The following is a 27,396-nucleotide window of genomic DNA, read 5'->3' as shown; positions in this document are numbered from 1 at the left end:
GCAGGCAGAGGAGTGATGACAGGGATGGAAGGGCTGCGAGGAGAAAAGGGCCCGTGGCTATTTTTGCACGTCTTTGCCCTCGGGTGAGATACTGCCCCCGGGCCAGAGCAACTCCATCCATGGGTGCTGCAGCCCACGCCCACGATTTTGGGGTCATTAGGGAGTTTTTATGTCACTCTCGAGCTGGCCGCCCGCGGGGCGGAACTCTCAGTGCGGGGCAGCACGGAAGGTTTCCAGCGCCGGACGCGGCGGGGCCGGAAAGCGGCGGCGGCTCCGCCGGGGTGGCGGCATGGCGGGCTGGGGACGGCTGGTCCGGCTCGGCGGGCGCCTCTGGGCGGCGGCGGCGCCGCCGGCTCCCGGACACAGGTAGCGGGACGGCTGGGAGGGGAAGAGGCTGCTCCGGGGGAGGGGAGGGGAGGGGAGGGGAGGGGAGGGGAGGGGAGGGGAGGGAAAGAAGAAGCGGCAGGAAGAGCGGGGAGCAGAGCGTAGCTCGGCCCCTGTCGCAGCCCCGAGGTCATAGAATCGTAGAATGGCCTGGGTTGGAAGGGGACTTCAAAGATAATCTAGTTCCAGCCCTCTGCTGCGGGAAGGGACGCCTTCAGCTAGACCACGTTGCTCAGAGCTGTATCCAGTGTGGCCTTGAACGCCGCCAGGGATGGGGCATCCACAGCTTATCTGAGCAACCTGTTCCAGTGCTTCACCACCCTCACAGCAAAAAATTTCATCCGAATATCTAATAGAAGCCTACTGTCTTTCACTTTGAACGCATTCCCCCTTGTCCTGTCCCTACATGTTCTTGTAAGTAGTTTTGCCTCGTCTGTCCTATAAATTCCCTTCAGGTACTGGAAGGCGAGGGGCACCTGAGCGGCCCTTTTCCCTCGGCGTGCTCCTGGGCGCCGCCCTTGGGAGAGGCCTCTGTGTGCATGGAATCTGTGCTCGGGGTTGTCATGGCCTACTGGTGGAGCATTCCAGCCTTAGAAACGGCCCCAGTCTGCGTGAGAGTTATGGCAGAACAGGCATATTCACATCCAAAGCATCTTTGCAGCATAGTGAGCGACTTGACCTGCCATGTTTTGGGTCACCTTGGCCCGCTGACCACGTGCATTCACTACCTGTACTATTAAATGCTCTTCTGTTGAAATTGCAGAGGACTGGGGAGCATTCAAGCCTTTTTTAGCCCGCATAAAATTTATGGCAGGACACTGAGCTGTTTAGCAGTGTTTGTAGAATCAGAGGGGTGTTGGGGCTGGAAGGGAGCTGAGGAGCCAAGTTCTAAGCTGAGGTCTAAATTCTTTCTCACAGTATAGCCAGCCCTGAGGTCAGACAAGGTTGCTCAGGGCTTTGTGGTTTGGGGACTGAATGTTCACAGTCCCTCTAGACCCCAGTGCCAATGCTTGATTGTCTTCAGGCTGAATATTTTTTTCCTTACGTCAAATCTGAGTCCCCCTTTTCAGTTTACAGCATTTCTCTCACTCTCCTGTCCACCTCATTGACATGGCCTGCCTTGGTCTTGTCAGTAGCTTTTTCACAAATGACTCTGTGCCACTTGTGGATGAGACTGTGCATTTCTCCTTTATGAATTTCGCTGGGTTCCTTGTTGGCTTGTCCCTCTGGCTGGCAGAGGACACCCTTGAGCATCATCCACTGCTCCCTTCAAACTTAAGAAAGGTGCACTCATCCCCTCTCAGAGGCCACTGATAAAAATAGTGAACAGGACAAGTCCCTGAATAGACTCTTGAGTGACTCTATGTTTAATTGGCCTTCTAGTAGAGTCCAAACCATCAGCTGTGACTCCTTCATCTAAAGATCCAGCCAGGTTTTTGCTCAGCTGATAGCCTGCCCATCCATGCCATAACATCCCATCTTGGATAGAAAGATGCCACAAGAGATTGTTTTAAGAGGTCTTCTGAAGTTAAGGTAAACTACCTCCTGTTGTCTTCTTGTTCATGGATCTAGCTGGGGTTTTTTATCTTAAAAGGAGTCGTTGGTTGCTCTGTTGTTGCTTGCTCCCCTTTGGTATAATTCAGAATACTTAGTCAAACGACAGATAATTGTTTGATAAATTAGATGTAACATACATGTTATGAGACACTTTTTGTACTGATGAGGCACTCAAAACCTTTTCTCACCTCTGGAAAGGCGTCAGCTGGGCTTTGTAGTGAGACACATCAACAGTTCAACATGGTGGCACGAGCATCTTTCTGAAGAGAATGTGGAGTTCCTCAAGAAGATAACTGCAGAGGAGTACAAAGCTCAGACAGCCAGCAAGCTGTGCCCTCTGAAAGATGAGCCATGGCCACTGCATAAGTGGACACCAGGTGAGAAAGTTTCTCTTCTGAAATGCCTGTTCATGCTGAAATTATTTGTATTGTTGTGTTGTTGCATTCAGTAACATCAGGATTGTGTCTTGTGAAATACTCTTCTTTTGGCTTTCACATCAATCATTCAATAAATCTCCCAGTAAATAAATAAATATAATACATTAGTTCTCTAAAAAGCATTTAAAATACAAAAGATGTTAAGAACCTTTTAAGAGCTTTTAGTTCTTTAGTTTAGTTTTTTGTTGAGCCCTTGGCTCATCCCACTGCTGTACAGCAACAAGATAATAAATTAAGAATTCTTCAGAAAAAGTCTCCTTAGAATATGAAGTGTATGAGCTTGAAAATGTTCTTGTTAATATTGCTGGACTCTGAAGAAGAAGTGTAGTATATAATACATCCCACTTCCTGTCTGTGATTACGAATTCTTATGGACTAGAACACAGAATTAAATTTTTGAGCTTTCAAAAGGGTCATATCATTTGTGTGGCAGACTTGACAGGTTGCCTTTGCAAAGATTGGGGTGGGAGGAACCTCCTACAGTAAACTTTCCAACAGTTAGTTTGGCTCTAATACATGGGTGTTTTATTTTGGAAAAAAAACACAACAAACCAAAAGTAGTTGCATTTTCTGTCAAACACAACTGAAAGAGCTAGAGCTTTACTGCTGATGGGATTAAAAACCCTCAGCCTACCTGAAAGATTTAGCTGTGTTTTCTCTCCTTCACCTCCTTAAGAAAGATCAGAGTTAATGGGATTAATTTGAGTTAATTTGCAGATTATTGCGTGAACTCTTTCAGTTATTAAGTGTGAAGGTGCATCCATGTTCTGTTTCGATCTACAGATTCCATCAGAGTTGGTGTTGTTGCAGTAAAACTGGGAATGATGCCAATATGGACCAAATCAGGAGAAAAACATCCTGTCACACTCCTTAAGGTAAAATAAACCATAATGAATTTAATCTCCTACACTGGATTGTAAACCAGCTGTTTCAAGGAAAGGTGAAACTTACTACTTGTACGGAGTAGGAAATCCTGAAAGCAAGTAAAGATTTCTTTCACTCGTTTATAGTACGCCATGCCCATTCTGTTTATATCCAGACTTCTAGGAGTGGTCTGCCCTGCTGCCTCAGCTATTCAGATGTTGCAGAGCTGTGAGTGGTGTTACCTAGGTGATGCAACAAAGCTGGGGTTAACTATCCCACTTCACTTCTTTTATTTATCCACCTGCAGGCATATTGGGATTAGTTTCACCTTGGTTTCTGAGCCTTTGTAGCTCTGAAGCTGCTTCTTCATATTCTCCAGCAGCTGCTCTTGTGATGAAGCCTTTTGCTGACTGGCTGCTGCTGTAAGAGGAGCGACTGCTGTGAAGGCCATCAGGTTTACAGGGCAAAGAAGCAGGAGTCTAAAATGGAGGCTCTTACTGTGTGCTTTGAGTGCTTATAATAGGGCTTTTGCAGATCCTGTGTGAAAAAGGTGATTATCATTTCTAGAGCATTTATGAAATTCGTTTTCATTCTACTAATTTTTTTTGCTAAAATAAGCCTTCAGTTGACTGGAAAAGCAATGTCACTGGTAGAAATGTAACACACTGTCTTACTTGTAGGCTGCATCTTCTGTTATGAAAACAGAGACTGACTTCAATATTTTGGTGTCTTAAGGTGTACACATCTGCTTATGGTCAGACAAATGCTTTTTCTTTTCTCTAGGTTCAAGATTGCCATGTTTTAAGATACGTTTCAAAGGAAGAGTCGGGTGGAAAAACAGCTAAGCTGCTTGTTGGAGGCAAAAATGTATCTCCTTTTTCTGTAAGTGAAGCACTTTGGATGTCACCTTTGGAATAGTTTCTGTTGTGATTACAAAACAAAAGTAGCATAAGTAGACTTCTCTGAAAGATTTATTGGCAGACAAGCGTGCTTTGTAATTGATCTTTTGTCACATTCACCTTTGCTGTTTCCTAAAGCAAGTGTAAATTCTTGGCTAAGATAAAAGCAAGAATAACTTTTTGAAAGTTTTACCTCATAATCCTCTAGGAAAGCTGTGGCTTTAGGAATTTGCTTTGATGTGCAGTATCCCATGCTGGCGAAAGAGTTTGAAGGGCCGCTAGCAGTGGAAAAATGTGTGTTCTTCATGTCTTTAGAGATGCAGTTGAGATGAGGACTTCAAGATACATACCTCGGGGGCCTATAGTAAACTTACTCAGATTCATCAGTTTACAGCTTAGTGCTCTAGCTTACTGTACTGTCTTTTTAGCTATAGTTCATATTTTTCCCCAGGTCTGTCAACGTTGTTTAATTTGTCTGTAGTTCTGCTGGTAAGTAACTTTAAGACTTAGCCTTTCAGGAAGATAGCTTCATGATAGTAACTCATCAACAGCCATATCAAAGCTACTCACTTGTTTAGACATCCCAGTAGCTTCATGTGGAATTCCCAGATACCTCTAGTGGCTGAGGTTGTCTGGCAGAGCTGTCATTCCCCAGGATGAATTATAGATCAAGCAGGAGCAAAGCATTCCCTGAAAGGATTGCAGTTTCTCTGATGCATTATTTCTGTAAAATAAAATTTTTCAATTCTTGCAACATCCTGACACTCATTTGTCTGATTTAGGCAAGTAAAAAAATCTCAGGATTCATGACTATCAAGCAGGTTATCTCCGTTCATGATTGTGGCTTTTTGAGAACATAGATCTCCATTTTTCAAACAGATGGTTGTCCCAGAGCCTCAAAATTAATCTGTGTATTTGTTTCTGCTTTAGTGGAGGTAAGAGGAGAAGGTCCTCTTTTCTTTTGATAGATCTGTTGGCTTTTTTAGCATATTCTATTGATTTTGATCAGGATTATACTTCCAGGTCCAGGGCTTTTTATTCAGTTGCTTTATGCCACGTTTGACTATCACAGCTTCTGCTTTTCAGGTATCTTTCCTGTTACTTTGGTCTAAGACATACAAGAATCGTGGGAGTAATGATTTTCAAGTTGTATTTTGCCCATTAGACTCCTTAAAGTTGATCTTTTCATGCAGGTGGTGTTACCAGTAAATCCAGTATGTTGTCAGAGTAAAAAAATGCCAGAAATAAGGCGGTATAAAGAAAACTTCTTTATAAACAGCTCCTATGAAAATTTCTTCAGAACAGAACTACCTAAAAATTCAACTCAAGGACTTTTTAGTAGTGTGAGTTATGTCAGAGACTTTCTTTGAGCATAACTTTTCCCAAGTTAGCTTCTATTAATTTGGTTGACCTTAGATTAATTTTAATAAAAAAATTAATTAAATATCTTTTGAGCAATATTTGGTGAAGTCCTAGCCTGAGACTGAACTGTGTAATAATAATAATAATAATATACTGAGCTCTATTATTATTTTTGGCATCATCATTGTATAAACTAGATAATTCCCAAGGAAGAATTTGGCATGCTGATTCTGAGCAGTTTTACTTGTTAAGGTACTAACAAGTGATTTATTTCTTTGGTTTAGCTGCAAGTTTTGCTGTTTTCCTATGTTTATCAGCCTTTTTATGTGTTTCTTTTCTCTTTGAAGTGTCAGAAGTGAGAATTAAAATAAAGGTGAATGATACTGTCTTTGTATTAGCATAAGCAATTTCTCTTCTGTTAATTCCTCATAGGAACATCTGTCTTCCTCAGATTCCTCACAGCTGCTGATTTTTAATGAATTCAGTCAAAAGATTCCTTCAGTAATTTTTCTAACAAAGAATTTCCTGTATTTCTTTGGAGTGTCAAATTGCTTTAAAACTGATAAGGGGTATTGCATTTTTAGCAAGATTAATTTTTCCTTTTTAGCTTGATGTATGTCACTCTGTTGTAAGTGAACAGATTTTTCATGATTTTTTAATGCAAAATTACGCTCAAAAGTACGGCTCTATCAATGCTCAAACTTTTTTTTTTTTGGTCAAAAATATTTTATATGCTTCCTACAAGTGAGGGCATATTGATAATTTCCCTATAATAATGGAAGATATTGCTGGTGTTTTTAAAAATAAGGAACATCTGAGAATTCACTCAGTGTTCCCCTCTTTAATATTGATTTTTAGGAAGGATTTGTAAAGACATCAATGTTTTGTTTGTAAAAATACATCTCTCTGACTTGGCCGTTTGAAGAGGAGGATCTGTTACAGTAGAACAATGCAAGGCTACAGCCTAGAGTAGGACTCCTGAGATGTAAATGAATTTTACCCTTTGACTTCACCATGCTCTCCTTCAGCTGTGGTAGCTCTTTCCAGCCATCCATGCTGAGCACAGGGCTCCCCTTGCTGTAGCTTCAGGCAGCAGTTTTACATAAGCAGAAATAAGGGATTGATATACAAGCCCTTAGTAGGAAGTCCATATCTTTATTTTTCATTCTCACATCTAGTTCTGCAGATAAATACAGGTGCTCCACTGATCCCTCAAATATTTGTGGTTGTAGGAGAGATTTTATATGTAGTTGATTCTGGCTTTTAAAGGTATTTGAGGTATTTTGTAGTGTGACCTCAAGTTAACAAATCTCTAAAGAAACACTTTTCACTCTCAAAGACAGATTCATCAGCTTAAAATTTCTAGGGTTTTTTCTAAATCAGAGATCCTCATCATCTTGCTTCTTTATTCTTCATAAAACTTCCTCTGTTCTAACACTTCAACAAATGTTTGAAAACAAAAGAAAGGGCAGCATGCAGATTTTCAAACCTCTGTTTTCAAATATACTAAGTAATGTTTTTGAAGTTGTCCACATTACTTGCTCTTAAAATACACAAAATAATTTTTGAGAGAGGGAACTGCACAGGAGTTTTGAGAAGCAAACCTCAGAGATTAGATTATCCAAGTGTGAGAGTACTGTTAGATGCTTAAATTGCTTTCTACCAGAAATCATTTGAAGGAAAATCAGCTGCATCACTTTTTTTTTCCCTGCGGCCACAATTTTCCTGCCTCACTGTTTCTGTTGCTTGGTTTTGTCTCAGTAGTCTGCTGTTCTGTGAGGTCTTGTTTAAAACAGCTGAGAATAATTTTAAGTACTTTTAAATTTGTCAGACTCATCTGAAGAGAAAATCCTTGCTTTAGTAAGTCAGCAGTGGTTTGACACCAAGTGTACTTGCTATATCTTAAAAATACATGGATCATAAACTTGTTGTTATTAATTTTTCTTTTTTTTTTTCCAGAGACTCAAAATTTTCTTCTGTGGAAAATTAAGCATTTCTAGAAGTTTCTGCAAGATGAGAATTTGTTTCTATGATTTTGTTAGCTAAATAAATTACATTTATCATGATGTGGAACTAAGTCATCAGAAGCTTTGAAAAAGAGAACCTACTTCTAAATTGATGCAAAACTCCTTCTAAGCCATGAAAAAAAATAGCATCTGTCATTACATTCTAAATGATTGGTTTCCCTTTAATGATCTTCGATATCTTCATATATCTCTTGTTTATACTAGGTAGCTGTAGGGTAACTACTTGACAGAAAACAAAAGGCAACACAGGAGTTTTTAAATAAACTTTATGTAGAGATAAAATGCAAGCCTCAGGATGAAATTCTAGTATGATGTATCTGTTTCTCTGAGTGATGTTGACGGCCTGTAATTGTTTTCTGTGCTAGATTGATTTTTAGGTATTTTATGACTTCTTTTTTATGCCTGCTTTTTGTTACAGAAACCAGAGTCTGCACATGAAATTTTTAAAGAAGCTGGAGTGCCACGGAAGCAGAAAGTTACAACATTTAATGTAACAGATGATGCCATAATTAAACCAGGTAATCTTTTTGAGCTACTGAGTATTATGTGCGTAGTCATTTAGCATCTGCCACTTGTAGACCTAAATGAAGTTATATTGATGATGCATATTTCTGTGTAGTTTTTTATAGAAATTAATAAATTCTTTGTCATTAAACACAAGCAAACCTTTTTCATAGGGAAAATTGGAAGGTGGGTTTTGCATTTTAGTTGGTGAGATGTAGGATTTTTGCTTATTCCAGGATACTATGTTTCCATCTATGAGAAAATAAATCCAATCCAACTTTACTAATCTGAACATTAAGAAATAAATGTCTGTAACCTTGACTGACTTCTAGGGCATAAATTTGGGTACAGTTGCAGGAAGATCCTTATGAGAGGGACACAGAATTTTGTTGTAATGTTTCTCAGGCCCCTGAAATAGCAGTTCAAGTTTTATTTCTTCTTGCTGCATTTAAAAGTAGGACGATGGCTGCTATTTCTGACAGCTTGCAAAGTAAAACACACTAAAACATATTTATAACAAACATTCTCACTAAAAATCAGTAGTGGAAGTTTGGAGATCAAATAAAAAGTTATAAGTTTCTGAGGTTTTATTAGGTAATTTATTTAGGTTGCATTTATTTTGTGGTTTTTGGCAGTTACAGGTATTTTCTGAAGAATTATGTAAGGTAGGAAATTTTAATGTATCGCATCTTCAGTGCCATTAGTGGAGCATTTTGCAAGAGTTTTTTAACACTGTGCAGTAACTGATAAAAATCAAATGTGACATGAAGAGGAAGTCTCAACTGATAAATGGAAGCAATAGCTTGAGATAAAGCAGAATTGCAAGTTTTTGATAAACTGTTTTTGCAGTGTGTCTATTTTGTACATAACATATTTTATGTGCATGATTTTGTGCCAGTTGGCAGTTATCTTATCCAAATGTGTGGATTATATAAATATAACATGAAATAATATGAAAATTTTATTCTTGAGACTTATGAGAGGTTTACATCATTTCAGTTTTCATTCATACAGATTTGAGAAAGCATGAAAGCAATGCAGAAAACATGAAGCAATTAAAATTTCATATTTTTAAATGGATGTATAACAGACTGCAAACTGAAATATGCAGGCACATGAATCTTCAGATTAAAGTTCATTTATAAGGAACTAAGTTATTGGGTTTGCTTTGTTGGGTTTTTTAAGCTGCTAATGAAAGAATATTTGTACATGGATTAAAAAAATCACTGAATACAAAATAAATCTAAAACTAATGTTTTGATACTGCAAGTACTTAAGGAATTAGTGTAATTACAGTGAGGTGAGTGATGTCACTGACCTACAGTAGCACTGTTTCTACTAAAGGTTAGAGTGTAGAGAGTTCCTCAGTGGAGGAAGCTGTACTTTTGCCACAGACTTTAGTTTGGAAACACTGTGTCTTAATACCTCTATTAAGTGTTGCAAAAAAAATTTTTTTAATCCCATTTTTTATAGTAAATGGGGGAGGGTTGTGGTTTGTTTGGTTTCTTGGTTTGATATTCTTTAAAAATCTCTTCACCTTGTGAAGTGCTAGTAGTTCTAGGTGCAGCATATTCTGGTTTTTTGCTAAGCATATATATTATGGGTCTTAACTAATTAGGCACGTTGGGCTTTGGCAGTGTATGAAGGGCAATGTATCTCAGTAAAGCCTTGACCCTGAAATTGGGTTATATCCTCAGAAGTGTGCTTAAATAGTAAATCCATCACATCTATTTCAGTCAGTGAGGTTCATAAAGAAGAGCAAATAAGATGTAAATAACGAGTTCTGATTCCTTTCCTATGACTGCAACCTACCCTAGAGGATAATGACTGGGTGGTTGTTTGAGGATTTCAGCACTAAGCTGAACATGATCTCTCCTCTTCTTCTGCAGGTACTCCTTTGTATGCTGCTCACTTCCGCCCCGGGCAGTTTGTGGATGTTACTGCAAAAACGTAAGTGCCTGAGAATTTATCGTGTCTTAAATCTCTCTCAAAGAGACCAGCTGATTTTATTTTTTCCTTCTAGTTTGGCTTGAACCCACGGCTCTCAAAAACCAAAGTACAATTGCAACGGTAGTGACAGGTAGTGTCACTCATTGGGTCAAAAATATCAAATTATGTTTCTTGATGAGGCTTTCTCTGGATTTTGAAAAAGGCAGGTAGACTATTAATACTCTTCAGGCTGAGATTCTGCCTGTGTTGTCTCTCACATGCCCATGATTAGCACGGGCAAAGAGATGTTTAATGCAGTATCTCTAGTATGTAAAAACGGAGAATAAATGCTGAAAGGCATTGGTTCCCAAAAAGACTGCTTCATTTTAATTTGATGGAGATGAAAAGAGAGATGTGGACTGAAAGGATAGCAAAAAGATAGTGAATACATTTAGCAGTACAACAGAGCTGTCAAATATTTTTTTGGGGTTTTTTTTGTTTTTCTCACATTCCAGCTCATGTCCTTGCCAGCAGTGGCTAATAATCTTTTACTTTAATGTGAGAGGAATAATTTCCTCTCAGACCAATGCAAATGCCAAATTAGAGCTCAAGTAATAGAGGATGTTCAAAAGAAAAACTGGCATCTTGTGGCAAAGACTGGTCCTGGTTCTTGTAGTACATCTGTGATTTTCCCTGACCAAGTGCACTGCTGTCTGCATATTTCAGTGTTGTGATACAAAGCTAATATTTCCCACTACATGTTTTATTTTCTCTGCAATGGAGATAGTACCCAGCTACAGTTGTTTCACATGTAGGGTGTAATAACTTTAAATGTCCAATACTCTTCACAGGATTTTGTATATATGGGGAAACCAGCCATATCAACAGAGCTGAATATGCAATTCTAATAGAGTTACACTTCACTACATTTGTGAAGGCACTCTATTGAGAAAAACAGTTTAAGGAATTGACTGGAATTAGTGTTTTTTCCAAGTCAGACTTTCTTGTGCAATACTTAGATCTGGCTTACTATTCATTCTGCTTCTAAATTGCATTCAGTGAGCATCCTGTGAGAGACCATACCTTGTTTGCAAAACAAAGCACATGATCATTAGGAATACAGTCATTTAATGGAGATTGTGTCAGTCTTTGTCAATGCAGAAAAGCTTTGTTTTTCTAGGAGTTTTTCCAAGAAATAAGAAAGGGATTTTTTAGCAGTGTAGAAGATATTGGTGAACAGCCACAGGGTATTGATTTATATCTTGCTTTCAGTATTTGAAAATGCAGCAAGCTAAAAATAGACTGAGTTCTTGGTCCTGTTCAGTGAATCTATCCTAGATTATAATTCAGTATTTCTAATATGCTTTCTCCAGATATTTGTATGATCCCATTTCAGAAATTAGCTGTGTGTTTGTACTGCTGATTTGGTATCATATTTCTTATAATCCTTCTGTAAAGGTGAAGGAAATGTTCTTTAACTAAAGAGAAAAGTGAAATGGGTTTTCTGTCAGTGTGATTCTCTAATCATTCCAGTTTTTCTATATCAAAAACTTTTAACCTTTTTCTGTGGCTCATCACGTTCTGATTTCTACTTCTTTGGAATACTTCATTTATCATGTTCTCTTCGCTCTTGGGCAAGAATTAAGTTGTGTTACTACGTTTCAGTTTTTCTTCTATTCTTTTACTTTTTTTCCATGCAATTTCATCCAGCAATTTCATCCCCATCCAATCTGGGGAAGGACTTGGAGGGAGGACCTGGATCTTTCTGATTCAAACTATTATGGACTTGAAAAACAGTAATTCCTAAAAATATGCTGTCAAGTAAAGTTTATAGAAATGTATGTACATGAACATGTACTTTACATTTTTGAGTTTGACAGTAATTTTGCTTTAATTGGAGGAAACACTAGAGTGTACAATTTTAGAAATAATGTGGATGAAAATAGCAGTCCTGTTGATAATAACATGATTAATTGTAGTAAGTCCTTTAAAAAGGAAAGAAAGAAAAGAAAGAAAACTAACGTCACCTCAGAGGAGATAATATAGTCGAATATAAAGGATATTTTAATCTTTTACCAACTTTTAATTTTTCAGATAAGCAAGATACCCTTTTGTGTGCTTCCTTCTGCCAAAATGTAAATTAAAAATATGCTCCTTATAAACAAGCAAACTTAAAACTTCATTTTAGAAGTCTTGGGTTAGCCTCTTCATTTGGTTACCAAAATGTAGGGGGGGTTTTTATGACTGTCTTCTTTTAGTCTTCCCTACAGATGTTTTTGTCAAAGTCTTTTGAAATGTTTTGATTCATTTATACCTCTGTAAAGAAAAACACTTTCACAGGAATGAGAGGGTTCAGTTAAAGATTTATGTTTGCACTTCGTTTTTATTTGAAATCTCGTAATTGTTCAGCAGGGTATGAGTGGCTTTTAGAGCAGAGTAGGCAGTGTGTCTGCATGCTGTCAGTCTTCTATAGTGCTGAAATATTTTCCTTAGTATTTATTTTCAGCAATTTAAAAGCTCAATCCTTGAGTTTAGCCCTGCTAAGCTTGGAGCTAAAATGCACAACACCATCCAGAAACATTTCTGTCACAGGCTGTGGCTCTGTGGTTGCCTCTAGGGATGGATCATCTCCCCTATGAGGAAAGGCTAAGGGAATTGGGATTGTTCAGCCTGGAGAAGAGAAGGTTTCAGGGTGGCCTAGTTGCAGCCTTCCAGTACCTGAAGGGAGCCTGTAAGAAAGATGGAGAAAGAATATTTACAAAAGCATGTGGTGACGGGACAAACAGCTTCAAACTGGGAGTAGGTTTAGATTAGATATTAGGAAGAAATTCTTTACTGTAAGGGTGGTGAGGAACATCAGAAATGTTGTCAGTCTCAAGAAAAAGCCAACAGCAGTTTTGTTGGAAATAGGCTAGAATTAAGTGGCGAGTCTGGAGTGTTTATGGTTTATTTCAGTTCTGCTTGATTAACAGTGTAATCTGAGCCTGAATCTGAATTCTCCATTTGCCCAAAGTTACTTGAGTAAGTAGTTGGAATACTTTTCCCTTGCAGCATTGAAATAATGCTCTTTTAAATTAACTACGTTTGAAGAGTTACTAGCAAAATAAATTATTGCTTAATTAGAGTGCTTTATTCCAGTAGCTTTCTAAATGAAAGTTCTCTCATTATGTACTGGTATTTTACTTGTGTCAAACCTGGAAAATGAGGGTTTGTACAAAATTAGGTGGTTGACCTCAACACCTGCCTTCCTGCAGGTGAAACCAGAACAACTGTAATTAAATCTATTTTTAACTCTGCAGAAAGATTATTTTCCTTTTATTTAACTCTTACATGTCTAAGTTGTTCTTATCATGATTGCTCCCTGTGATTACTTTCTGGGAATCGGGTAATGATTCACTCAGTGAAGCCAACTAAGTCACTAAATTGCATCTGTTGAAGAACAGGGACATTCTACATTTCAAATCTAGTTCTAGAAGTCTTATCATGCATGTGGGGTTTTGTGTTCAGATATGGTGTCTAACGTTACTGTTAGAACATTAAAAATGTACAGCCCTTGATTCAAACCAAGACAAGGGGTCTAAGAAGATGGTTTATCATGATATCACAACAGGATAAGTAGGATGTCAAACATTTTACTTCAGCGTAGGTTCTTGGTTATCATATCTCAGATACTGTAGCAAACTCAATTCTTTCTGAGTGGATTCTAGTTATTTATTCTGTAAAGTTAATATATAGTACTGGATTAACATCCTGTTTTGACAGACTTTAATGTTTTTGGAAAATCTCAACTGGCTTAGGTTGAGTTTCAATAATTATTTTTCTTTTATTGGTGATACTTGCTGAATGTATTCACACCTAGTAATTTTTAAGAAGGGCAAAGGGGGCAATTAAACAATTTGAAATTAAATGAATGATATTAATAGCTGACACCTGGTGTCTGTTCAGAAATCAACAAGAATATAATTTTACATAATATTCATTATCTTTGTCAGAATAAAAAATGTTTAAGAAAATTGTACAGTGCACTGCTTCTTGTACAATGCTTCTCTAATTTTCCATGGTATGTCTTGAACAGTATGCATCTTAAGTTCTCTTCCTTGTTTATATAAGATAAATACTGGTTTCAAGAGCACATTGCATTGCATAAAATTTGAAGAATGTAAAATTTTTGCATTAGAAATACAGATAAGTTGTGGGTCATGGAAAATTTACTCATCATATATTTTTTGCATATAGTGGAGAAATTCACCACTTGTCAGAAAACAGATCTTATTCACATCAACTTGAGCTGGAAAAACACTGTTCTTTAGAATGCTGGAGGTATATTGGCTGAGCTACTAACTGCCTAATTGACCAGTTTTAAATTTTATTATAAACCAGCTATTAGTAGTTCCTTAGTTTAGTTTAAACTTTACATTCAGTCTAGATAATCTTATTCTGTTCTTATTCTGGTTCCAGCTTTATTTCAGATGGAGCATGAGCCAAATAAGAAATATACACTGTGTAATTTTTTTGTCTTCTTGACATGTGTTGAAAAAACATTACACATAGTTTATTCTTTTGTAAGGTAAAAAATTCCAAAATGAAAAAAAAACTTATAGCTACTTCTTATTTAATTATTTCAATCATGGTGGCTGTGTCATATTGAATAGGAAGTTAATGTCAGAAAGTCATAAGGTAAAGTGTTCTTGTGGATAATTGAGTGATTTTTACAAATAAAAAATGAAACTAATCTGAAACATTATTGAACTATATGATGGAAAAACCTTGCTAGATAGTTAAGCTTTGTACATTGTAAAAAACTCTTAATTTCAGCATTACAATATCTTTCCTTGACTTTAAGCAGAATATTTCAGAGGCTGAAGATTTGTTTTCATATTCCAGATCAACAGATGTAAGAGAATTTTCAGGTTTACCAGACTGCTCTTTTATTACACTTTTATTACACTGATCACACTTTCTGTAAATTTCCTAAGGCTTTGGTATTGTAAAATCTGAGTCCTCATTCACAAAAAATCCATGTGTAATTCGAAGGACCAAGAAGCAGCTGAGCATTCTCTATTGCATGAATCATTTAACACTAGCAACTCTATCTTGTGATATAATGACCTTTTTTTAAGATGTAATATTTTATGTACTGAACTCTTTTTTTCAAAATACATCTCCTGAATGTATTAAGTATTTATGCTTTAAAATTTTTAAAGCACAATGGACAGTATTCTAAATTGTTCATGTTAAAAAATGAGTAAGCTGAATGAAATACTGAAGTGGTTTCATAACATCAGAGGTTTGTTCTTCTTGGCTAAGTTTGACAGTATTGTTTGCTTTTGAAATGGTAGCTTTCTATGGTTGTGTGGTTTTCTCTGAATTGCAAGGGCATTTCTGCAGCTGAAGAATTTATCATGCCCCATCATTTAAGGAGAGAATTATCTGCTCACTCTGTTGACTGCACATCTGCAACCCACTTGCAGTTGGTTTTGGAGACTGCTAAGTCCATCTTGCAGCTAGAGATGCCAGAAGTAATCTGCTTGGAAACCACGGCCAGTAATAAGTAGTTTAAAAGAAAAAAATATTTTGGCAGGACAGATATGAGTGTTCCTACAGCATAGTTTCTGCCTGTATTTCATAGTTACTGCTCCCTAGCAATATGGAAACAGAAAAACACAAGTTTTGAGCCTCTCTTAAAGTGTGTATTTCAAGCCATGTTTTACGACTATTGCTGTTTACTACTGCAAGCTTTTAAAATAAGCTGATTCTCTCAGAAAGTGGTGTTACAAAGCCTTGCATCCTTTGGATTCCTGTCTTGTGTTCCTGATCCCAGGCAACCTAGGGCATCCCTCCTGCAGGTGCCTTAACCTCGTGCATTGTTAGTAGCACCATGCTCTGACCAACTGATCCAATTTCAAGTTAAATTTAATATTTAGTGTAGCCATAAACACTCTGGTCAGACTTCTCCTTTTGGACACAGACAGTGTTTAGCCCACACTTTATTCAGCTTTTACTTTATGCAGTGCTAATGTGATTTTTCCTATTGAGTCTATCCCTGCAGTAAATAGAGAATTCCAAAGCCAGTAATGCTTTGTGGTTCATAGATGAAGGGCATGGATTCTGAAAATAGATTGTATTTGGTACTGTGTTTTAGAACTTGTTGGATGAGTGAGGATTAAGGGAATTATGTGTCATTATACACAAAGCTGCTCTCAAGGATGAGTTTTCTGTAGTCTGGAAAAAAATGTTCATTCTACGTAGCCATCTCTTTCCTGTCTCGATGCTTAGGCCTGTCATTAAGTTGAGGTGTATGGTATTATTTGGGGTTTTGACTGGGTTTCTATTTTCTTGTTCAGGTGCACACTTGGTGACAGATTCATTATGGTAACTTTTATTGAGGACAGTCACGTCAAGGAACATTTTATGTTGGTCTTCTTGCCTATTTGACTCTCTTCTAGTGCATCTTATTCTGTAAAGCAATCTTTAAGCATTGTGCTAAACTTATGTTTATGGTATAAAATACAGATTTTAGTTACATATATTCTTCCCTCAGCTGAGTGTTGTTAGAGGTAAAAAAATCATGAGCCTGACTGAAATTGTTGGCTATTGCTAGAAACCTTATGTCTGACTAACCCAGGTTTGTTTCTTAATTATTTTTGTTTTCAGAATTGGTAAAGGATTTCAAGGTGTCATGAAAAGGTGGGGATTTAAAGGTCAACCTGCAAGCCATGGCCAGACAAAAACTCACAGACGACCTGGAGCAATATCTACCAACGTGAGGATTCTCATTTCCCATTGAAACATTCTTCAGTGTTTTTAGAACAGCTTACTAAAACTGAACAAATGTAAAATAGCTAGCTGCCACATTTACTCTGTGCTAGCAGGGAATCCCAGCAGCAAAGGAAGTTCAGAAACCTGTATAAGGAGCAGTGCTATTCTCTTAAGCCTCGATTTATGAATATTCTGTATTGCTGGTAAATGCACATATTTTAACTGAGCTAATTGGCATATTTTGTAATATAGTGAGAGGAATAGTCGTAATACTTCAAAGAGAGTTCTAAGAAGCTTTTATTGCAGCATTTATAGATTGGAAAGGATTTGCCTGTTATTTTATCCTGCAGATATTGTACTGTTCTTTGGAACCCTGGTTCCTTTTATCACCTTGCCTGGCATGTGTAGCTGCTTAATGAACTCATCCCCATAATTTAGTAGGGAATTATTCCCAGAAGTGTGTAAGCTTCTATGCGTTTCTAAGCAGAGTACAGAGTCATATTTTTACATTTCAAACTATAAATAACATTAGTATAAAAGCTCTTTGAGCAGGTTAATTTTAGACTTTGTCTTATAAAGGCTGTACAATATTTAGACTAAACTAAGAGGAATTTTTTGCAAACTAATTAGGATCAACTGAGTCATAGTACTGAACATGAACTGTCTGTAAATTTCTTAGAGAAATTAAATGTAAAAAAGGATTAATAATGCTCAAGAGAAAAGTAAAAGCAAAAAGGCAACCGTCAATGAAGTTTGAGTGAGAATGCAAAAGCATGTGTAACTGATTTATAGTCCTCAGTTTCAGCTGGAAAAAGAATTCTACACCTGGCATTTGTTTGCACTGAAGAATGTGAATATTTGAATGCTTAAGACTATTTTAGCAGATGATATTCATCATTACAAGATAACCCCTCTTTACTTTTCTTTATATTAGAGTTTCCTAAGTAGTAATGCTGCATGTAATTTCATTAAGTATATAGAATGAAAAATGGTATTGGAAATAGGTGTGATGGGAAGGAAACAAGGTGAAAGGGTGCAACAGGGGAAAAACAATGCCATGATAGTACTTTCCCATCAGTGGTTGGTCATATCAGACATTTTTGTAATCTAGGACTGTTCAGTAGGGAATCCTCTCCCTAGAACTGCATTGCAACTGATTTCCTGAAATCACGATTTTCACAAGAATTAAGAAAAACTCCAAGAAACATGATTTATGAACAACAGAGAGGTGCAGGATACAAATCCCTTGATAACAGTGTAGAACTGAGAATTATTTCACTTATTCTTGCCTTTTTTTCCCCACCTGTGTTTTCCAGTTTATGCCCAGCCAATCAAAAATGTGGTACAGAAACTAAGGAATAGCTCTGGCAGAAGGTATTTAAAATGCTTATCAGGATTAGATTTTTTTTTTTCTTATCTATATTTTCAGCCTTGGAAATACCAGCATATTTTCTCTGGTGCATCTCTTGAGTTTGTAAGTGTACCTCTTGCAGTTGACATGTTGGTTTTGGCCTTGTTTTTGTCTAGCAAGCTGCCAAAGTTTATCGTGGAAAGAAAATGCCTGGTAAAATGGGTAACATCTACAGGACATCTTTTGGCTTAAAGGTGAGTTCTGGGAATAGCAGTGTGTGTATAAGGTGGTGGCATTGCCAAGCAATGGTGTCCTGTCATCTCTGCCTGAATCCATACAGCAGCATCTTGAAGTAAGCTAGCTGGAAAGACCAGAGCAGCAAATGTGTTCTGTTCTCTTGTGGGTTACAAATAACTTCCCTGAATATCCTTTGTGTTTGTGGTAGTCTGTGAACTGGGATTTTGGGCGATACTTCCACATCCAGTGTGTTTTTCACTATGTCCCTTGACTTCTGCCTTTGAAGAGGGAAAGCAATCAGGCTTTTGGTCACCTCAGTTAATGTCTCCATGCCTATTCCATTGTTCATATCCAACTCAAATCTGAGTTGTTTGAAGCTCTAATTTCATCATGGCCTTTCACTTCCATGTGCAAAAAAGGAGTTATAGTTTATGCTCTGATTCTGATTTGTGCATAGCTACAGCAGCTCCTGAGCTATTAAAGCTACTCTGTCTCTGAAGGCAGCCTCTGCAGCTTGCACAAAAAGCATATTGACTTCTAGTTTGCAAAGAAATGCTGCTGTTGTTCTGAGTTTACTACAACTAATTTTTTTGTAGCAGAAAATGTGTGTGTTCAGTTGAGCACCTGATTGAGTTAAGAAATTAACATATGGTCACAGGAGCATTTTCATTAGGACATTTGTTCTATTTTGTCACATGTGATGTTTTTCATGTTTTCCAACATGTTGCTGTTAGAAGGAAAAGAGACGTAGGAGCTTTGGTTGTGTTACGCTGAACAAAGAGCTGCTTTATCAAATACAGCCTGGTCACCAGCTCTTTCAAATTGTTTCAGCTTCTTGCTTTAGGAAGCTTTGCACCCAGAGTGGCATGTGAGTGAATTTTGTGGCAAGTTTAGGCCTCTGTTTTTTCTGCCCTAGAGTATCACAGCCAATTACTCAGTTTGGGCTTTGTTGGACTTCTGTTCATAAAACTGGGAATAGTCTCCAAACAGGACTCAGTGTCTGATTTTTTTTTTTTTCTGTCTCCTAGGTGTGGAGGATCAATACAAAACATGACATTATTTATGTAAATGGGTCTGTTCCAGGTCACACCAATTGTCTGGTAAAGGTATGTTTGCTAGTTTCAGTACTGTATTAGTGACTCCTAAGCTCCCTACGAATCAGTTTACAAATGGAAAAACACTGGTAGGATGCAATTTTCATTTCTTCTGAGAAATCTTGTACTTAATTCTTGTTGAATTAAAGGGCAGTGGAATCAATTCTGTGAAAGAGCATGGTCAGCAAGGGCAGTGAGCACTCTAAATGGCTCAGCAGGGCACTCTAAATGGATCCTTCTTAGGTTTGCACCTATGTACCTTATGATACACCAGGACGGCTGCTGAACCCCATGGTGTTTCCAGGCTATGTCTATCCCCTTTGAATGCTAACATGAGCCTGTAACATGGTGGTGAGATTTCCAGAATGTTATTTAAGTGTTGTATTCATGGACAGAGATACACAGCAAGTCCTGCTTTAGCTATACCCAGTAGCAGTTACCTTTCCAAGAAACAGTTGAGATACAGGAAGAGACAGCTGGAGTTCACAATAAAGATCTGAGTTCCCTTTGGAATCAGTAGAAATGTGCCAGTGGTATTTTCTGTGGCAGTCTACAGGACTAATTTCGAACTTTATGGAGACTGTTTAAGTTTTCTATAGACAGTCTTGAAACTGAAGAGTCTAGTAAGTGTTCTTATGATGTAAATAATTCACATCAAAGCAAGAAAAGTGCTTTTTAAGGGTAGTTTTCAAAGTAGATTTTTCTTTCCAATTAGGTACATTCTGCACACCTGCAAACACCACTTACTTGGAGGAAGTTGTTTCCATTCTGACTGAATAGAGTGCAGGGTATCTAATGTCTTTGCTATGAAGGACTGTAAAGAGTTTGATATGCATATACCTGTGTGTCTGACAGTTTTACATCCTCAGAAGTATTGCAGGGATTTAAATGGTCCAGGACATGAAAAGCTGAAGAGCTCATCAAATTCAGATGTTTTCGAATAGTTTATGATCTTCTTCTATTTTACTGTGGACTTCTAGTTTTTGTCTCTTAGTTGTGGAGCAGAATTCCACAGCTACTGCACCTTATGTAGTTACCTTGCTTTCGCATAGGTGTTTTACCCATAGAAAAATGATGTTTCTCTCACTGCAAGTAAGGCCTTTTTTCCTGGGCAAGGTATCTCTAAACCGGTTTTATTTTAAAGTCCAGCCCAAGCCTGGGGAATGCATTACACATTCTTCTTCCAGTATAGTGAAAATCGTTTGAGATGTCTGGGAAAAGTAGTTTTCAGGACAACTTCTGCAAAATTACTGGGCATGACATCAATTACATAGTATTAAGAGTGTAGTTTGGACAGCTTTTCATCTGTGTATTGGACTGCATGACCTTTTCTTAACTCCTTCTTCAAAGTGTGTTTTTCTAATCCTGAGGCATGAACCTGGTTGCTCTATGTCAGTCTGAAATTTAATTAGGTGGGAATTTATGTAACGATGTTAGTTTTAAATTATAATGTATGCATACAAGCAACATAATGCAGTTGAAAAACTTAGAAATGTTGATGCCCAGTTTGTATTCTTTGAAAGTTCTCTTAAGAGTTAATTGTTGAAATAGACTGTGCATCTTGTTGTCTTAGTCATGCTGTTAAAATCCACACTTGGTGGCAAATGCAGGTACACATCTCTCATGTTTTATCTGTAAGGATGCAACATCCTGCAAAGCCACTGAGACTGAATACTCAACCTGTTTTTACCGTATTATAGCTTTCATTCAAACTAGATTCAATAAACTAATTTTTATTTCTGATTTTAAGTAAGTTAAGAGAACAAACATTTTTTACACGCCTGTAATATAAATGGCTTTTAAAAACTAAGCTCTGTGTGTTCATACTGCATGTTCTTATGTACACCATGAAGATCTCATTCAAACAAATCATTCTTCCCTTGCTGATCAGACTCTGCACACTCTGCTTGGAGAACATGCATGGGAAAAATGAGGCTTTTCTTCCCTTAGAGCTCCTTGCTTAAGATAATAGTGTATATAAAAGATCTTAACCAAAGTGCTTCAGACTCAGACTTTCATGACATTTAATAATAAATAACAGTTTGAGGTAAAGACACGGGAGTAGGTATTATTGCTATTGTGGAATAGGTTTCCAACAATTGCTTCTATCTTATTTTGAGATTGAAGCCACTATGTAGTAAGCAAAATTTTTTCCAGTTCCTTGAACTGGTGGATCCATTCTGTGGCTTTTTCCTTGCATGAGCCATATAAATTACATTACATTCATTTTTCCCTTATTTTTTCAAATGTATCTGCAAAGAGTAGAAAAGGCTTTAATTATAAAATCAGGTAAAGCAATACTGTTTGGTTCTCTTTGGTTTCTGGTTTTTTTTTTCTCCATTAATCTTGCAGCACTCGTCTGTGGTGTTTTTAGCTTGCCTTATGGCTTTCTTCCAGGATATATTCTTGTTTGCTTATAGACATTGACTTGCAGTATATTGTTGTTTATTTGTTTGGGTCTGTTGTTGGGGTGAGGAATTGTGGGATATTAGCTGTTGTAATTACTGTTCATTCCACTAAATACCTGCCTGTAATTAAGTAGGAATAATGTCTAGGGAATTTGAATCCATCTGTCTTTGAGCTCCAGAGTGAAATATTGTGTAACACTCTCCTCTTTGTATGCCTCCAGGGAGAAGGCATTTGTGTTCAGTGCCCACTCTGTGTTGCTTGGTAACCATTAAAACCATAGTGCACCTTTAAAGCATATATTTATTTTGTGTGTTATATTTTTGGAAACTTCGTGCATCAGCACCGTATCCAGACAGAGATTAAGCACTTAAATTTTTCAAGTTTTGTTTTCAGCAGAATAAAATTGCAGAATACTAGGATTGATGGATTCCTGGTTTTAACTAGAATCAGCTTTCTTTTGATATTGTACACTGAAGTATGCAGGTAAATAACTGACATCAGTAATGTTTCTAGCCAACTGGAAAACTAATGAAAAAAGCTTACTTTACCGTGGATTTCTTTCTCAATTGCAAGGTCTGATAAAATTAAGAAAGTTTAGGAGTGTGCTGAAATGCACAGAGTTCTTCTGTTATAAGAGTAACATTGCAGAGCAAGCATTTGTAAAATTTGTGTGTTGGGCATATCAAGATCTCCACCTCAAGAAACACCTGTTTCCCCCTGGGGTATCCTCTTATATCCCAGGGCCTGTAGTTACCATCTGTAATAGCTTTCCCTTTCTAAAGGTTATGGCTCTGGATTACTCTCCCAGTTATATTACCAAAAAGTTCTCTCTTTTGTCATTCAAGAGAGATGCACAAGACTTAACTCTCTTTTTAAGTAGATGCCTTATAGGGGAGAGCATTATAGTATAATTCATGATGTTATAGTTTGTCTTTGATAGTGTTTTATACTTGCTGTGATTTTAAGGCACCTGATTTTCTTAGGATATTCAGTGTTGATCACTTTGAGTATATTGCTTGTAGTGAACACAGAAATTCTGGCAAGTCTTGTAGTCCATAGGAGTTGCTCAGCAAGTCAGATACTGAACTGGCCTGTTTATATGCTAGATGTGAGTTAAATTGAAGTATACAAGTTGCTTTAGTCTGATGTGTTCCACTTGAGCTACTAACTAAAGTCTTGAGATTCCTTATTTTTGTTTGGCTCTTTTTTCTTTTTTTTTTTTTTAAGAGAAGTAAGTCCTGATTTGCGTCCTAGTTATTTTGTATCACACTTCCCAGTGTTAATGTGCTGTTTCTAATTGTTGATGCCTGGGTTGGGTGCACTCCACTCAAGTTGAGGACATGCAGGAATAGTGTGATGCCTTCAGTTCTTTCATGTTTTCTGTCCTGTGCTTTGGGCCTCATTCATAGAGTTGTGTGCAGGTTTGGGGGGTTTTGTATGGTTGGGTTATTTTTTTTAAGACAGAATAAGGCTGGTCAGAAATGGATATAATTCTTGGGTTCCATTTTTATGTCTAGCTTCAAAAATAACAGAGAAGCTGAGTTAGGTGATGTATGACGCCTGGGGAGCTTATTTCTAATCATTTTTCTATATTTAAGCACATTTTTATATACAAATAGCTTGCATTCTTTGCTGTGGTTGCTAACACAGCCTGAAGCCCTGTTAAACTACAGATGTGAATTATGACTTAAGCATCAGTTTTTAATGCTTATTTAAGACCACATTAAGCCTTTTGTGGTAATAGATTTCTGAGTTTGTATTTGTTTCTACTACCCATTATGCTGTCAATATAGGGGACATACATAAGTGCAGTTTACTAATTGTCTGCAAAACCCTTTATGACTGTTCTAAAGATTTAGTGACAAAACCCCTACCAGCTCCAATTTCAGCTTTCTCTAGTATTTTTCTTAATAAAATGACCTGTCAGAGAATGCACTGTAGTGGTTATACCATCATCTGTATATACCATCTATCTCTAGTGTAGTCTACTGTAATATATAGTGCTGTTAATACAGCACTTGAGTAAGCCAAGCATTTATCCCATGAGGAATATAGCAGATGCTTTTATGGATTGAAGTAGCAGTTTGGACTTGTTTCCTTCTGTGGATGAGAGCCAAATTCACTGGATTTTAGTAACACAGCATGAAAACTTACTCCTTTATTAGGGATGTTCTCAGAGGGTTGCTAGGAGAGCAGGAAGAGCTGTGCTGGGTCACCTGCACTTCTTTTCTGTGTACATGTTTATACAGACAAGTGTAGCTGCTGCTGCTGCACACCAGTGAACCCCTTTATACTGCTGTGAAATTATTGTTCAGGAATCTGAGGTAAGAGATACAGGGAACCTTTGGTATGCTGGACCCTTCATAAATGTAAAGGGAGTAGTTAAATAATTCTCTTGAGAAGCAGATAAATAATACCATGTGTTAATTGCTAATTGATAGTTTCAGGTGTAAAATGAAGTTCTTCCTTTAAATATGAATTATAATGATAATATCTGGTAATAGGGTAATAATATCTAACTTTTAAATTTCAAGGAGAGTTTCATTTAGCTTGGTAGTGATGCTCTAAGATAGCCCTTTTTTGCTTTAAATTGCATTTGAAAGCTATGAATGTAGAAAAAGAGCAGTAAAAAAAAATATACTGCATCAAATATACCAACCAAAAAAAAAGCATATCAGAAGAAGACTATTTTAACATCAGATGTGGCCTGTGCTTCTGGGATCTGTCAAGCTTCTGAGGAGTTTGAAAGGGGCAAAATGAAACAGTGTTGTACTCCTCTGAGAGCAACAATGGTCTGTTGGAAATGTTTCATGAGAATCTTAAAACTATTTTAAGAATTCTCCCTATCACACTGGAGATACTATGTCCAAAAGGCCCCTTAGCATTAATATGTGATTCATATAATATTAAGTCTGGACAGTCTATTCATTTAGATAAACTAATGCAGGACTAAGATTAGATTGTTGGATTTGAGTATTGGATTTGCCTTCAGTTAAGAGTAGATGTCTTACTGCTAAATCCTGTCATAAGAAATTGTTTTAAGAAGAAATGAAAAAAAATATGAGGAAAACAAACATTTCAGTTGCTTTCATTTTCTGGGTGTCCAGAACTGCCTGCAATGACACAGCCTATATGTAACAGCACATGTTATTTAATGATAAAAATAATCAAAACTAACAAAAGCTAGACATGAAAAACATTTAAAAAAGATACACATGAAATGAATTAGTTGTCATAAATAGAGTTATTTATTCTAATCTTTCTAATACTAACTCTTGTAGGGATCATGGGAGGGTTTTGCTGTTGACAGAGAAAACTTTTGGTGTGTAATAGGATTAAAGAGTAAAGGAGAAATTAGCAAGGGAAATAATAGATAACCAGTGAAGCAATTAAAATATGGTTTCATATGGTAAAAGAAATAGGCACAGCGTGTTGAAAGGGAAGGATGACATCTCTGGAGATGCCATCCTTCAGGTGGCATCTCTGTTTCCTCTGAATTCACTGGTGCTGGAACTGTTGCAGCAAAGGTCTGTGGACTTGGACCTCAGCCTGGTTCATTCCATCCAGTTATGCAATGTAAATTGGAAACTACAGGTCTGTCAGTTCACAAGGCTGTGAAGAGAACACTTTTGTAGAAGAGGAATGATCTACTTGAAAAGCTACTAAAATCTACTTAGCCATCCTAACCAATGCAACACTTTGAGCCCCTCATCCCCTCATTCTTAGCAAAAGGTTTTATTTTGTTTATGAAGCCTGCCCTTTAAAAAACATTGGAATGTCAAATTTATTGTACATGCCATCTGCAGGAATCCTCATGGACTTTGGGAAAGGCTCAAGTAATAGTGGATATGAATTTGGTAAATACAATGCTGCCAGAACAGAGCATTCAGTGGGCATAAAATTTTTTAATTTAATTTTTGGCTTAAATCAGAATTGTCCTATGTGAGGTCTTTGTCCAACCAAGTAAGAACGAGCATTCTGTTCTTTAAAAGCCCACCAAAAATCCAGAGGAAGAACTTATCTTCTCTTTACTAAAATTTTTTCTAAACTATTTGCACTTGTTTTTTTAATCCACTTGAGTATAGTGCCTGAAAGGGATTATTACAGCTCAGGAGGAAGATCATGTGTAATAATATAGAAAAGAAGAATTTAATTTTAAATCAAATTTAAGAATTTGTAGCTCTTTTTTTTTATTCAGAGATAGCAGCCTTCTATCTGCTACCACAGACAAACTGCTTTTTGCTGATAATTCTAGCTACTAATTTCCTTCAGAGATTGGAGTTTCAGGGGCTAGATCTTAAATCTTTCTACACATAGAGAGGTCAGTAAAGGAATTTCTCCGTGGCACCACAGTTCTTGCAAATGAACTCTCTTAGAGGCTCATGTTCAACAAACTTAGGTACTGATTCTTTACTGAGTAAAGAATTTTAGATGTTTAACTCTGCAGTCACTGAACAGCTCTGCAATAGCCAAAGGGATTCAATACAGCACATGCACATATCTTTGCAAAATTAGTTGCCATAATTAGTTTGCATCACACATACTAATGCGTGTCTTGTTTGTTGAAGAGGTGATTACACTGCATAATATAACTTGGAATGTCATGCAGGAGCATACTGTGGGAAATACTGTTTAAACAAGCTGTACTTCTATTTAAATAACGTTTTAAAATATTGAGCAGTGAATTCATATGAGTGGGTTTTGAGTCACTGTAATGGCGAATTCTATTAGGATTTTTTTGTTGCTTAGTTTTGCTGATTTTTAAAATCTCTTAAAGGATGAGTACAAAATGTAAAATTTAATAATTAGGGGTGATGTTAAAGTAACTGATGATTATACGTGGAATTCTTTAAATAAGTGCAATGTGAATGCTGTTGGGTTTTTCCTATGCATGCAAGCTGAGTTCTTTAAATTCTAGTGTATCACTGTCTGAAAATCTTCTGTAAGATTTATTAACCCTACTCTTCCCCTTCATGCTTTTCAGGTCAGAGATAGCAAATTGCCTACTTACAAGGACTGCAATAAAAATCCTCCATTCCCTACGTTTTTTGCTGATGGAGATGAAGAACTGCCAGAAGACCTTTTTGATGAGGAGATTTTCCAGTTCACAGATCCATCTGTCACATTTGCATAATGTTCCTCACATCTTTGAAAACACAGTTTTGTTATTTTCATGTACATTGCAATGCTGTGTAAAAGTAAGCCTATGAATTGAAGTCTGGCCAACTGACTTAAACATTTCTGGTATTGCAGTTTTGGTTAGGTAATCGGATTTCCCACTGTCAGTCTCAAGCCTGTACTTAAAACAACAGGTGAGTCTGAGGAACAGGTTGTAAAGCACACCAAACTATGTCTTCAGTGACCTTGCCTTCTCTGCTTCAGGCTGTGAAAACCTACACAATCCTGAAAAACTGTTGTTTTGAAGGTGGTTCCAGTTCATTTTCTCTTTTATGTGAAGTATACTGGGCAACTCTGATCAATCAGAAAAAGGTTTCAAATCTGCCTTGGCATCTGAGGTAGGGGGGATCCATTAAGAGTAATCCAAAATAAAACAAGGAAATGCGTGAGCATTATTTTTCAGAA

General features: G+C 37.2%; 1 protein-coding gene across 4 annotated transcripts; it reads left to right on the top strand.

Moving 5' to 3' along the window:
* MRPL3 (mitochondrial ribosomal protein L3) lies at window positions 1-27,396 on the top strand. Of its 4 annotated transcripts, none has more exons than XM_088165041.1 (10): window positions 1-83; window positions 2,140-2,318; window positions 3,162-3,253; window positions 4,026-4,124; window positions 7,949-8,048; window positions 9,924-9,984; window positions 16,618-16,726; window positions 18,250-18,327; window positions 19,339-19,416; window positions 26,798-27,396. In XM_088165041.1, exons 1-10 carry the CDS (start codon window positions 16-18, stop codon window positions 26,945-26,947), a joined length of 1,014 nt encoding a protein of 337 aa, XP_088021167.1. In that variant the 5' UTR covers window positions 1-15; the 3' UTR covers window positions 26,948-27,396. The 4 variants fall into 4 exon arrangements, with proteins under 4 accessions (XP_088021167.1, XP_014733921.1, XP_088021178.1 ...); XM_014878435.2 differs by lacking the exon at window positions 1-83 and adding an exon at window positions 259-366; XM_088165052.1 differs by lacking the exon at window positions 1-83 and adding an exon at window positions 776-798.

This window comes from Sturnus vulgaris, chromosome 1 (genome assembly GCF_052056855.1).
Source record: "Sturnus vulgaris isolate bStuVul1 chromosome 1, bStuVul1.hap1, whole genome shotgun sequence".
In the NCBI taxonomy this organism is placed as follows: Eukaryota; Metazoa; Chordata; class Aves; order Passeriformes; family Sturnidae; genus Sturnus; species Sturnus vulgaris.
This window is presented reverse-complemented; position numbering and strand designations above follow the sequence as displayed.